The following is a 13,292-nucleotide window of genomic DNA, read 5'->3' as shown; positions in this document are numbered from 1 at the left end:
CCGGATGAGCAGCTTACTGGCTTCGAGCGCCAGCTTGCTTCCCCAGCCGGCTGCAAAACGCAGCCTAGAATGCTCACTCGTACAGGTCACTGCGAGGAGACAGTGAGAAAGTATGGAAGCGCTTGGCTCCGAGCCCGACACATCATGAACACCCCACAAACGACAACAGTTATTACAAATAAGAACAAACACTGGAAGGGCCCTGCAGTAAAAGGCGAATGCACTTTGAAAGTGTGATAAGAGGTAGCTAGCTGAGCAGAGCCCCAAAGAAGACAGACCATGCTCACACGCTCGGACACCAGTCCCACCTGTCCTGTGAGACAAGGACTGCAGCGCCACCAGAGAGCCTTATCTATAAAGTATCTTCTCTTTATTTAAGTTAAACAATTTTCGAGGATGGTTTCCATCTATAAAACGGACAAAGTACAAGCTCTGTACAGCAGTTCTTTTTAAAAATCAACTGGAAAAAAAATTACCAAACTATATTTTGAATTTGCAAAACATACTCACAGATACCATCATGTTAGCTTTTATGAAGATATAAGAAAGACCACCGCAGAGAAGACCGCTAGCTCGGCCGCAGTTTGCTCAAAGGGCTCCTAGGAAAGAGTCTTCACTTGTACAAAGGGGAGTGGGAGGGCGGGGTCGACTCGATGACTAAAAAATAATGCAGCCACAGTAAGTCACTTTGGCACACTGTGTCATGTAAACATCGCTCGCCTCCAGGGAGCCCTCCCAGTCTACCTCTGCTCCAGACACCCCACCATCCGAGGCCACTGCCCCAGCTCAGGGATGGGGAGCGGCCCCCCAAGGGGTCCCATCCTGATGGTACAAAGGTTGATAAGACATCTGGGTGGGTGGGGTGGAGGTGAGTAGGTGAAGGATTCACTAAGAACCTGATCAAAATCCGTTGTCTATCAAAGCCAAATTTGTTTCCCATCAGTGGGGCAGTTTTCCTAACAGCAGCAGTAGCTCACAGGTGGCAGGGTCTGGTGACGGAACCCCAAGGCTCGGGCTGAGGGCACGGGCTCGGCGACTGGCTCCCGCCCACCCCAATGCAAAAGCCCTGCAAGGGGCCTGGCCTCTCTCCCACAGCCCACTTGGAGGCAAGATCGGCCTCCGAAGACCCAAGTGTGCAGAGTTAATCCAGCCATGGCCTCCCTGTGCACTGGAAGTACACCTGGCTGCTTGGCAGAGGGCAAGAAGGGAGAGGCCGTGGGGCACAGTCACCCAGCCACACCCCATCCGTGTCATCATGCGGGGGCCGGTCTGCAGGGATCGCTGCCTGTGGGGACACCTCGGAGGCAGGAGCGCTGTGCAAGGACACTCCTGGGCATCGGGACAGGTGCCCAGGCACCCCCACCTATTATTACCTTCAGGTCTTAACTGTGTGTGGTTGGTACTGACACCTGCTTCCTACACCTCACGGCCCCTGTCTGCAACTTGAATCCTCGGTGCCGATGACCAGGCACTGCTTGGTGTCCGCGCTTCCTAATTCTGACCCACAGCCCCCGAGGCAGTCACCTGGGCCTGGGGGGACACAGCGGGCAGGCCAGGTGCCAGGGCCCTGGCTGGCCTGTGGCAGCTTCCAATCATCCTCAGGAGCTGCGGGGTGGGGGGCTTTTCTCTTAAAAAGAAAACGTAAGAAAACCCAAAGAAATACTTGTCAACGTAAGTAACCCATCCAGATTTACAGACACCACAGACATGAAAAAGTGGGTTCCCACACAGAGCAGTGACCCCAGGCTGGAAGCCGGCAGGGGCGCCTGGGCCGAGGCTGGTGGCCGGGGCCTCCGCAGTAGCACCTGGTCGGCGACAAGGCTCCAGGGGTCAAGGAGGCCGCAGGCTCCCCCCACCACCCGCCCGAGCTCCTCCTCACAGCTGTGAACTGCTTTGCAGGGAATTTACGGGACAAGGACAACCCTCAGAGCCCGGAGGGATGGCCTGCACGCTTTCTCTACAGGTGTTCGTGTTTAGTGTCCCGCCACATCAAAGTCCACAGTCAGATATAGCAAGTACGTCATGTGGAAGAGGGAGGGGTCTGTGCTAGGGAGACGGCTGGAACTGGGCGGGCAGGGAGAGGGGTCAACATGGGTCAACGTAGATCTGCATCAAGGCATGACTGGGTGGCGCGGAAACCGTGCACGGTGTCATGGGGCCAAAAGGAGACCTCAAATGGTTCCCCTGGCTGTGACATAGCGACTCGACCCCCGCCCCCCGCGCCCCCGGCCCGGCTTGCTTGGTGGCTTCTCTCCTGCGGGGTCCAGTGAGCATCACACCGGGGGCTGAGCACGGGCCAGGCCGGGCCGCACCTGTGCTGCCAGGGCCGCCCTCGCCTGTCGCCTCTTCCGCGTCCGCCCAGGCCCTGCGCATGGCGGCAGCCCTCCAATTTTCAGACCGTGATGGAATACTGAGGTATATAGTTTCGTGGAAAGTCTAAGAAACATAATCAATGATGTGATCACCGGACTCCGCCTGATGGTGGGGACGGGCCGCGGCCGCTCCTACCGCTGCAGGTTGAGCGAGAACTTCCACCGTTGCGACGGGGCGGCGCTGCACACCTCCACGCTCAGGCCCCCGCTCTTGGCCGCGCGGCTGTCCAGGCACAGGTTGCTGCCCAGGTGCCGCAGCTTGGAGTTGCCCTCGATCTGTTCCCATTTCTGCAAAGGACAGGAGAATGCCTGATGATGGGAGCATGGGCAGAGGCGTACAGAACAGATCTGTTTCAGGGGCTTCTTGCTGTACTAAAAACACAAACTTGTTTTTGGGGTCTCTGATCACACAGGCGGGGAGCTGGGAACAGCCCCAAGGCAAATCAGCTGCTGGTGCGGCTGGAAGGCAGCCCGTGCTCTCCGCCTCTGGTGATAAATCAAAACGTCCTCTCAGGTCCCGCGGGGGACTATTTCTCCTGCCCCATCCTTTCCCCACTTTGGCCATCCCCTCGGGCAAGCCCCAGTGCTCTGGGCACCTGCCCCTCCTCGGTCACTAACAAGGATGTGACACGGGGATTTTCTAGGGGGGTTGCTTTCATCTGCAAGGAGGCCTCATCTGATGGCATTCCACCCCACGGAAGGAGCCCCAAGGAGTTGCCGGGCTCCAAGAGGGCCCCAGCCCTGCCCTGGCTGTGGGGAGGCAGCCCTGCCTGGAGGCCTTGACCTGGGCGCCTCCACGCCCGCACCCTGGGCCTTGAGCTCAGCAGAGCCAGAGGATCGGAGTCGGATCAGATAGAGGGAACGAGATGCTCGTGTGGACACAACTCCATGGCGAGGAACCTATTTCCAGACTGTCTTCTCTATTAGGGTGTGAGCATCTCAGTGAGAAACTCGACTCCACCTCCCTGTGGTTCCCCGGTGTTGTGTGTAGCAGGGAACAAGCCGTATTGCCGAGTTCCAAACATGCCACTTGTAAAGAACTGAGTATAACGTCTTACTAACCAACCAACCAACCTTAACCCAACCAGTCGACCATCAAACTCAACCCACCAGCCAGTCAACCATCAAACTCAACCCACCAACCCAAAGTCAGAAAATAAAACCCACAACTCAGCCTTAAAGAGATCTAAGGACCTTCATCCTGTTGTTTATCCCTATGTAAAACTCCCTAATGCTTGTTCTTAGGAAAAAAAAGGTAACACACTGTTTCTCCCCTGAAGCTCTCCATTAATATAGTCTGTGATTCTAGTTTTTTACATGGTGTGCACTAAAGCTCCTCTCCAAAAGTATTCCTGCAAATCCTTCGACACTGTGGAATTGAATTTTCTTACACTCGCCTCCCTTTCCCCTGACTCTGCAAATGCACATGTAACATGAATGCACAGACGTGCCTGGAAACCAAACAGCCTAACGGGCAAGGCGGTGCAGCTTCAGGATAAAACTAGCTGAGCAGCTTCTTCTCAACGGGCACAGGAACGAAGCGGGGAGGAGGCAGAGCGGGCGAGGAGCCGTGTGCCCGGGAACCGGCCTTCCACCCGAGGACCGCTGGGGAGGATGTTCTCCAAGGACCCACACCACTCGTTTCTGCGGCCTGCTAGCCTGGAGTCTGGCTGACGGTGAAAGTCGACATCATCAGAGGAGCCAGGGGCGGCTATCTCACCCGGCCTGTCCTCTCTGCCCGCATTCCTGGCTCCTTCTTTGCTGCAGCCTTACTTCAGGCTGTTTCCTCCATTGTCATGTAAAGTGTGTAGTGGCTACCAAAGCCCACGTGTCACTCAGGAACCCGCTGGGCAAAGAATGTGGAATGAATAGAATCTGACTCTTCTCTGGAGGAGCTCCGCTGGTCATGGATCAGATCCTCAGCTCAACGGAAGGCCTCAGAAAAACAACCAAACCCCAGTTCTGCGTCTGGAAGACAGCCTCTCAGCTCGGACCCCTGGGTCTACAGGGACGGTTGTGGGTGGGGCAGATTTCTGAGACATCAGGGCTCTGCTGGAATGGTCCCCAGAATCCTCTCTAACGGGCGAAGTCCGGGGATGACAGGTAGACAGATCTAAGATGCTGCACATCCAGCGAGCTAATTGTCTGCTCCTCCTGATGTGAGCCTCTCAGCTCCCAGGGCCTGACGCTGCAGCAGGAACATCTGCCAGCTTCCCCAGACAGTAAGCATCTAGTTTTTCTCAAAAGGGTTCGGAAAGCAGATAAGGTCGTGATTTTATCACTCTGTCTCCAGACATCCCTGCCCATCACCCCCAGGGATGACAGCTGGTGCCGGGGTAGGATGGCCTGATGCAGGCTTCTCTGACCCCAGCTTGCAGAATTCCAGGGGGTCTGGGCCCAAGGGACACTGGCCTCCTGTTTATCAGTCTCTCCTGCTAGGGTGCCACACAGTCACAACACTGCATCACCAACACGGATGGGCATCTGGGGCCCGAAGAGGAGGTGCCCACTGCCACGCCAGGCATCGGCAGGGTGTGGAGGAGGGCGCCCGGCAGTGGCCGGGGATGCACAGATGCAGGACGGCTCCGTGCAAGCCTACCCCTGATATCTGGAGTCTAAGCACGCGCCCTGGCTTGGCCTGGGTCCTCCTGGGTGACACAGCGGAGCAGGCCCCGACTCGGGGCCTGTTTCCCCTCTGTGAGATCAGTGTTGCACCAGAAACCCGCTTTGGCTCCTGGTTCCTGCAGGCATGGTGGCTCAGCCCCCACACTCATCCGCCTCACAGGCAGGGCCCGTAAGGAGGTAAGCCAGCGTCCGTGCCCAGGCACACAAACGGGTGTGACCTCCAGGCAAAGGGCAGAGAAACCAGCCGAAGAGGTAAAGATTTATTCTGAACTGTCTGGAAAAAGTAATAAGTATATATACACACACACTTAAATGTGTGTGTGTGTGCATAAGGTCTCATCAATTTGAACTTTAATCATTTAGAATTTTTCTAAGTTTAAAAAGGAAAATATTTAATGAAGAAACAAATACATGTTATTTCTCTTCAAAATATCCAATGGCAGGGAGAAGGGAGTGCAGGTCTAAGTGGAAATAAGCCTCCCGCTGAAGAACACGGGCCTCTGCACAGCCTTCCTTCCAGGGCAGGGGGCTTATTAGTGCACACAAACAAAACACAGCGAGACCACCTCCTTTCGGAGGCATTATTATGACCCTCGCTTTTCTTTTACTCCCTGTAGGTCAGTGTTTCACTGACTTCTCATGAATAAAGTCCTAATCTTCTGTTTTTTAAACAAAGCTTTCAGTCAAGATGTCCCCTCATTCAGGCTGGCATCTTCCAAAAGGGACCCAAGTGGGCCAGGCTCTAAGCCTGGGCCGTGTTCTCAGCGTGGTGCACCCGGCCACCTGCTTGGCCTGCTCTGGGCTTTGGTTCTACGGAGAGGCCGCAGGGCCGCGGGGCGCTGCTTGCCGTTGGCCCTGTCTGGGTCTGAGGCCTGTGCCTCCATGTGCAGGGGGTCTGATGGGGCAGACTTAGGGGGTCCCCACCATGCCAGCACTCAGATACATACACACACCAGCCACCAAAATCCCCACGTCTCTGGCATCACCAGACAAACACATTTAGGGCGTCAGGTGCAAGCGCCTGGGCATTATGGCTGTTACAAGAAAGCTTCTGGAAAGGGACCACCAGCCTGCTTCCCTTGCACCACATGGTGAGGAGGAAATGCCCCAGGGGTGCTGAGTGTCCTGGCCACAGCGCCCAGCCCAGAGAGGGTCCTTAGGACCCTTTGGGGAAGCTGAACATCCAGTCACAAAACATGGCCCCTGACTTTTAGTCCAGCTAGAGGTTACGGGCAGATGCGACTCAGGGCAGCGGGATCAGTGGGCAGAGGGGAGAAAGCAAGCTGTCTGGCGCTGGGCACTCTTGGGCACAGCCCAGCAGCCCTCATGGCACCCATGTCCCCACCTGTCCCCAGTGGCACCATCTCACAATCATCCTGGCCAGGCTCTGCTGCGCACCTCCGACACGCCAGGAACCTGACCACCCGGCGGGGACTCCGAAGGGAGCAAGGAGCTCACGGGCGAGCAGGGCGGCTGGAGGTCACTCAGATAGCACGGCCACACTGGGCCGCGAGAGCACAGGTGCCGGGAGCGTACCTGTCTGCTGTCGTTTTCTCGGCAGCCCTGCAGCTTTATGAGCGAGCCGGGAGCCCGGTCCACGACGGTCAGGCACAGGTCCATGTGCTTCACCGACTTCTCCTTTGTCAAGGCCCATTCCTGGAACGCAGAACAGCAGTCACAGGCGTGCTGCGCGCAGGGACCCGAGCCAGTTCGGGTCCAGCCCACAGCCCACAGATGCCTTTCTGCCTGATGCCCAATCTACATTTGGGGGGTGGAGGAGCCCCACAATCAAGCGTTAAGTCGACCCACTTGGGCTGAACGGCTTCTAGCACCTGAGTCGCTAAAATGAACAATAGGAACTACTTTAGCCCCAAATGCTAATTCGAGCGCCGCACCCACTTTTCTATCCTTAAATGTGAGCTACGGCGCTGCGGCTCAAGCCTGGTCACCCACAAGATGGGGCATTCAGAGCTGCTCTTTCCACCCACGTTATTTTGGGAAGACTGCCCCCACGCAGGTGTGGTCTGGAAACAGCATTTATGAACGTGGATTGTAATGTGTGAGAATTATATATCGTATATGGCAAATGTAAGCAAAATACATAGTGTGTGGCCTCACAGCTGAGCGCCAAGTGGATCTAGGGCCCTTGTGAAGTCCGGTGAGATCCCGAGGATTGGATCTGTGTATTTGCACACACGCCACACGGCTACGCTGCATGCCTGTTATGTGCCAAGCAGTATTTTAAGGCCTTTATGTAATGGCTCCAGGCCAGGCTGTAGGCTTCACTGCACTTGGCAGAGGCTGCACTTTTCAAACTGAAGATTTGTGGCAACCCATACAGAGCGTGGCTACTGGCTCCATTTTCCCAACAGCAGTAGCTCACGTCCTCTCTCTGAGTCATGTTTTGGTAATTCTCAGCAATATTTCCAAGTTTTTCATGAATTGTTTGTTATGGCGATCTGTAGTCAGTGATTAAGACTCACTGAAAGCTCAAACGATGGTCAGTATTATTAGCAATGAAGTACTTTTTAACTAAGGTGTGCACTTTTAAAAGACATAATACCGTTGCACACATGGCTAGGATTACGGTGGAGTGCAGAGTAAACCTTCATACGCACTGGGAAATCAAAATTCATCTGATTCGCTTTACTGTGACCTGTGCCTCCCTGTGGAGGCCTGGACCAGACCCACGCTGGCTCCGTGCTTCGCCTCTGTCAGTCCCCTACTTTACAGGGGAGGGCACTGAGCCGGAGCGCGCTGAAATAACTTGCCTCTAATTTTTAAACATGCAAATATACACACAGACACACCCCACTGAAGGACTGGACAACAGGGACAGGTGAGCGCGGCCACTGGCTGGGAGCTGCCCTGGGTCCCCGGCAGCTGCACGGGGCTTCAACCTCCCAAAGGGACAAATGTCCACGTAAGCCCTCAGGACCCAGGGGCAGAAAGGCCTCTTCTGATTCCACTTCCTGCAGGGACACCTGACCTACCTTCCGAGTCCCTTTCTGCTACACGCCCATGAAAACTGCTGCAGATCATCTGTCTGTCCATCCATCCATCCAACAGCTGTCCCTCCCACCTCCCTCCCTCTCTGTGACAGTCCCCTGCACCCCTGCAATGACTCAGGTGCCCCCAAGGGGCCGGGCACATGGCAGCGGGTGGTCTGGCCAGGCCCTGCGCTCAAGGCCCTCGCTCTCCTGGAGGGGGGTCCGGGTAACACGCGAGGGCACGGACACCGTGGCCGCCGGCATGTGGGGACCCTGGGGACAGAGGTGAGGGAGGAAGAAGTGGGCTTTCAAGAGGCTCCCTGTTCAGCACGTGGGTCACCTCGGACCCAGTGGTCCACCGCTAAGAAAGCTTAGCACCTAAGGGTGTTGTGACGCGCTGAACCCTGGCGGTGCCTCCGTGTGACAAGCACATCCAGCCACAGAGGAGCCGGGGGCCGGCGCAGCAGAGGCCAGGCTGCCTCGGAGGGGCTGGTGTGGCCCTGGCCCGTCTGCAGGCCTCCCTCTCTCCCCACTGGTTACCCTGGGCCAGGCCCCTCACTCCCCTCAGCTTCAATTTTCTCACCTTTGAACTACTGTTTCTCAAACTGTACTCTGCGGAATTCTATGAAAAGTTGGTTCCAGGTTAAATAAATTTGGGAAATACTGAATTTGGGCCACGTTCCTTCCTTCTCTCCCAAATTCACAGCCGGCCTGTGAGAGGCCCTGTGAAGTCAAGAGCAGAAGCAGCTGGTTGGCCTGTTTTCCTTAGTGTCAACCACAGTTGGGTGCACGGAGCCTGGGCCCCACCTGTCCCCAGAGGCACTTTTGGCACCGAGCTCTGCAGAGCGTTCTCTGGGACCAGCAACCCAGCATGCACCACCTCGAGGGGGGATCCCATCCTCCAGGATGCTGTCATTCCACAGGGTGTGCTCCCAGGCCGCCGACAGGCAGTCACCATCACCAGGGCAGGGAGGTCCCGGTAAGGGGCACCCCCACCCTGACTGCCTCCAGCAGGGTGCACACGGTTCTCAGAAGCGGGGCCTGAGAGATGGTGGAAGACTTGCCGATGTCCAGGTAAATCTCAGGTCTGTGTGTTTCTGCAACTTTGCTATTGTGTGCGTGATCATTTTAAAGCAGACTTTATACTGCATTCCCAAAGAACTAATCCGACTATGCAAACAACCGAGCCTGTTGCCACTTGTTCATCTGGTGCATTTCAATGATCTGAACCTGTAGCGTAAAGTTAATAAATATTTAAGAAATGCTTTTTTGATCGGCTACTCTGAAAAGCACAGCCACTAATTTGCCCATTTCCTGTGGGTCTGCGGAGGCCCTGCCAGAAACCAGATAACAAACCCTGTTCTTCCAGAGCACGGGGCCCTGTTTCCAGTCAGGAAATGTCAGTCACCTTCTCGTGTACCATCCACAGGGCGCACCACTCTGAGGAGCACCCTCTCCCATCTGCTCAGGGGTCCCCGCGTGGCCGCTGAGCAAGGACACCTTCGAGCAGCACAGGAGACCCCGGGGTCTGTCTCCTCCAGGACTACACCTCCTGGGACAGTGGCCGCCTGCCACAAGAGCCACTTAAATGAATTAAAGTTAAATAGAATAAAATCCTACATCCTCAGTGTAGGCCAGCACAAGTGCCTGGTGGCTGTGGATGGATGGTGAGGCGCCTGGGACGTTCCTGCACCACACGGGCATTCCTGGACAGTGCGGACCCAGAAGGTGGCTCTTTGGCCTCTGTGGGCCGTGGAGGAGGGCGCTCCCAGGCTGCTCACTGAGGCTCACTCAGAAACCCTGATGCTCCCTGGCCCCAGGCTAACTGAGCCGTGCTTGCTGGGCATGGACTGGCTGTCAGTATTTCCTAAAAGCCGTGGGGCTACCCCAGTGCACAGCCGTCAGGGGACCCCCAGTACCAGTGCAGCTGGAACCAGCACACACCTGCTGAGTCGGAGGGAAGAGCCCCATGTGAGAGTAGCAGGGGTCTCACAATAGCAAAAAAACAAAAGGAAGAAGAGGGTGAGGGGGAAGCACTTGGCAGGTGGATCCTGTCTGTCCTTCACGGCGGCTGCTCTGCAGATGGAGCTCAGACCCTGTGGCCAACTGAGGTCTGGGGCCACGGGGCAGCTCTGCCACCTCTGCACACAGCCGGCAGCAGCCGCCTCCCCGTGGCCTCCCATGCTGCCCCCACCTCCTTCCTCCCTGAAAGGACCTCCTGAGAGCAGCTCAGGGGCCAGAGGAGGTCCCCGGGGACAGAGGTGGGACCCCAGGAGCCGGAGGTGGCGTGCACACATGGGGCCGGTCCTGAACACTGCTCAGAAGCTGGCTGGAGACCGCCCGCCCCCCTTGCCTGAGTCTTTAAGCAAGCAACTGCTTAAATGGCATCACCAAGTGAAGAAAGAAGGCAAAGTGTGTGGGGATTAGTCTGCTTAGACACGCCTTGCCATGACCCGGAACAGCTGGCCTCACAGGATGGCAGGCACCCTCTTTTAAAAATAGTTTTGCTTAAAGAAGGTTCTGGGATCAATACACCAGGGATTCAGTTAAGGTGCCTTTTGTTTTTAAAGAACTGCAGATCCTTGACAGGCAGATGCATTTTCAAGGAGCTAAGAGGCTCTAGCACTGCCCAACCATTTTTGTGTGTGAAGCCCACATTTTACAAAATACTCATTATCTCACGGGGAACCTTCTGGAGCACTGCCTGGGAACGCCCAGGTCACAGCGAGGCCTGCCGAGCTCCCACCTCCCTCTCACTTCCCTCTCGCCTTTCCACACACAGAACGTGGCCCCGTGCCTCCAGGGAAAGGTGTGCATGTGCCACACTGGAGCAGGCAGCTGTCCATGTTTCACAGCTAGGCTGCGATCACCTAACGGGAGGGGCACGGTGATGGCTTGGGCGGCAGCCACAGTGGCTGTGGTCAGGCACCTACTAAACAGGGACACAGGCAGGTGCTCACACACAGACACCAGGTGCACATGCAGATGGACCAGGTGCTCTGGGGAGGAGCACGCAGGGACAGAATGGCAGGAAGACGGTGAGGAGGATGAGATGCGCCAGCCCTGCAGCTGTGCCCTGGCTGTGCGCCTCTGGCTGCGGGTGCAGAGCCCAGCTGGAGACGGTGACAGGCCCCACATGGCCGTGTGTCTGGGAAGTCCCGCCCGCCTGAGGCCAATGGCGAAAGCAGACGCTGGGAGCAGGGCACTTCCCCTCAGACCACGGGGTGCGCTGGGCCGGTGGCCTCAGGACTCCGCCCCGTTCTCCTGGGGCGACTGGGCCATCGCACGTACGTACCTGGTTCCCGCCTGCATTGTGACACTCGTAGACGCCAACGACACCATCAGCAAAATGTCCTAAAGTGTCCAGGCAGTTGGTTCCCTGCTGCAAGGCCCCAAAAGCTATGTCCTGGTGGTCGGGGACCCTGGGAGGCAACATGAGAGTGGTCAGTGCAGCCCCACGGGACCGCGGCCTGGTTGCTCATCCGCCGCGGCAGCCAGCCAGTGAGATGGCACTGGTCCGAGTTTCTGGATTTCTAACCCCAACTGAACACTTTAAGTCAGAGGAGAATTCTTCCTGTTCCATACGGGGACATTTTTCTGGAAGGAAAGCTCCTGTGCTCTGCAGCGTTAGGCTGCTGGAAGTCATACAGAAAAGCAACTAATGTGTTCAGATCCTGTTCCCTTGAACTTCCCAACAGACCTGGGACTTGACCTCGACCTGGGAGACAGAGCGCGCAGTGAGTCTGTCAGGTGGCCTGACACAAACAAAGCAATAGAACCTGGTGGGGGGTGCAGCACGCTTCAGGATCGGACCCAGACGTGAGCCCGGCTTTTGCTGTGCGCTGGCTGTGTGACTTTCAGACCCTCACTCTCTCTAAACCCAATTGCCTCCTCTGCACGGAACCTACCAAACAGGTCTGCCACAAATATTACATAAAACCTTCCGTTTTCAGCATCAGCCCAGCGCCCGGCCCATCGGCGGCCCCAGGGCATGGCAGCGATGACCACCGACCATGCAGACATCCCCACCTGGCAAGGACGGGGGAAGCGGATCCACCTGCTGCTGTGGTGCTGTGGGCTTTGTGTGGGCTTAGGAGGGGTGGGGCTTGGTGCCGTCCCAAAGCCCGGGGGAGCTCAGGGCAAAGCGGCACGTGATGTCACTCTGCCTGGCATTATCACCTACGAGGTCAGGTGACTGTGAGGCTAAAGCAAAGCGGGCACCACTGCGGGGCTGCAGGGCACCACAGTGAACCCCCACGGGTGGGGGGGTGCTGGCCTGAGGCTCCCGCTCGGGACCATGGCTGGGCCCAGCCCCAGTGAACACCACCCCTCACCGGGTGGGTCAGAGTTAGGAGAGGGTCCTGCTCGCAGCTCCCCTGGGGCTTAGGGACAGCACGGGGTCTGCACACTCCTCTAGAGCAGAGGAAACGGTTACAAGGAGCTAGGCCAGTGCGTGGCAGCGATAAGGCGGGGCCACACAGCTGATGCCCTGGGCCTCTGGGTCAGGTGCTGGGAAGGGGTGTCCACACCAGAGAGGGCAGGGACTCCTGCCCTCAGTCACTGCCGCAGACGCGCGGCTCACGTAAAAGGATCTGGAAATACTCAGGGTGAGGAATGTGCTACTTCAAGGCAAAACCGCGTGGCCCTGCCTTTGCGATGATGAAGATCAGAAGGACCCTGTGGCCCCCAGACCTCCAGGTCCTCTGAAGAGGGCAGATGGGCGCTCCCTGGGCATGGAGGGCACGCTCATCTGAAAGGAAAGGCCAGGTGCCGACACAGGGCTCAGAAGGGCAGCACCGCCATCATTAATCCTGGAGAGAAGCAGGGTGCCAGCGTTATGATTTCCCTGTTGTGTGTGGCAAGCCCAGTACGGAGGAGGGAGATGCGTGGCAGGAGCCTCTGCCAGAGATCGTCAGCCCCTGGGCACAGGAGGCGCAACGTGGGGGTGGCGGGGAGGACCGATTCTTCAGTCTGTGCCCAGGCCGGCCTGGGTCCTCTGCCCCTGCCCCTGCCCGCAGCGGGAGAGGTGAGGAGGCTGAGGCCACAGGGGCTGGAGCAGGGAGGCCGGGCAGCAGTATAGAGTGTAGGCGGGAGGCTGGGAGCCGGCCCTGGGGCCCTTCGCCCATCATTTGCCAGTGGGGAGGCACCGTGGGGCTCCTGCGTCCGTGAAGGCTGGGAGGGCAGCGCAGCGGGAGGAGGAGCAGGGACCATGTGTCAGGGGGGCTTGGGGATGGCTGCGGGCATGGACACAGCCCCCCTGTGGGCCCCAGCTCACAGGCCCTGGTCCCGAGCATGGCCTTCACCT

General features: G+C 57.4%; 1 protein-coding gene across 2 annotated transcripts in view; it reads right to left on the bottom strand.

Moving 5' to 3' along the window:
- Positions 1-348: 348 nt before the first annotated feature.
- Positions 349-13,292, bottom strand: part of GALNT2 (polypeptide N-acetylgalactosaminyltransferase 2) — a 198,959-nt gene continuing 186,015 nt past the window's right edge. For both annotated transcript variants that reach the window (XM_036875703.2, XM_036875702.2), the window contains exons 14-16: positions 11,283-11,409; positions 6,534-6,653; positions 349-2,660 (exon numbers count right to left, since the gene is read on the bottom strand). In XM_036875703.2, the coding sequence (XP_036731598.2) occupies positions 2,505-2,660; positions 6,534-6,653; positions 11,283-11,409 (403 nt within the window). In that variant the 3' untranslated portion in view covers positions 349-2,504. The remainder of the gene's footprint in view (positions 2,661-6,533; positions 6,654-11,282; positions 11,410-13,292) is intronic.

Source organism: Manis pentadactyla, chromosome 12 (genome assembly GCF_030020395.1).
Source record: "Manis pentadactyla isolate mManPen7 chromosome 12, mManPen7.hap1, whole genome shotgun sequence".
Taxonomy (NCBI): domain Eukaryota; kingdom Metazoa; phylum Chordata; class Mammalia; order Pholidota; family Manidae; genus Manis; species Manis pentadactyla.
Note: the sequence above shows the minus strand (reverse complement) of the source record. Positions and strands in the feature narration are given on the sequence as shown.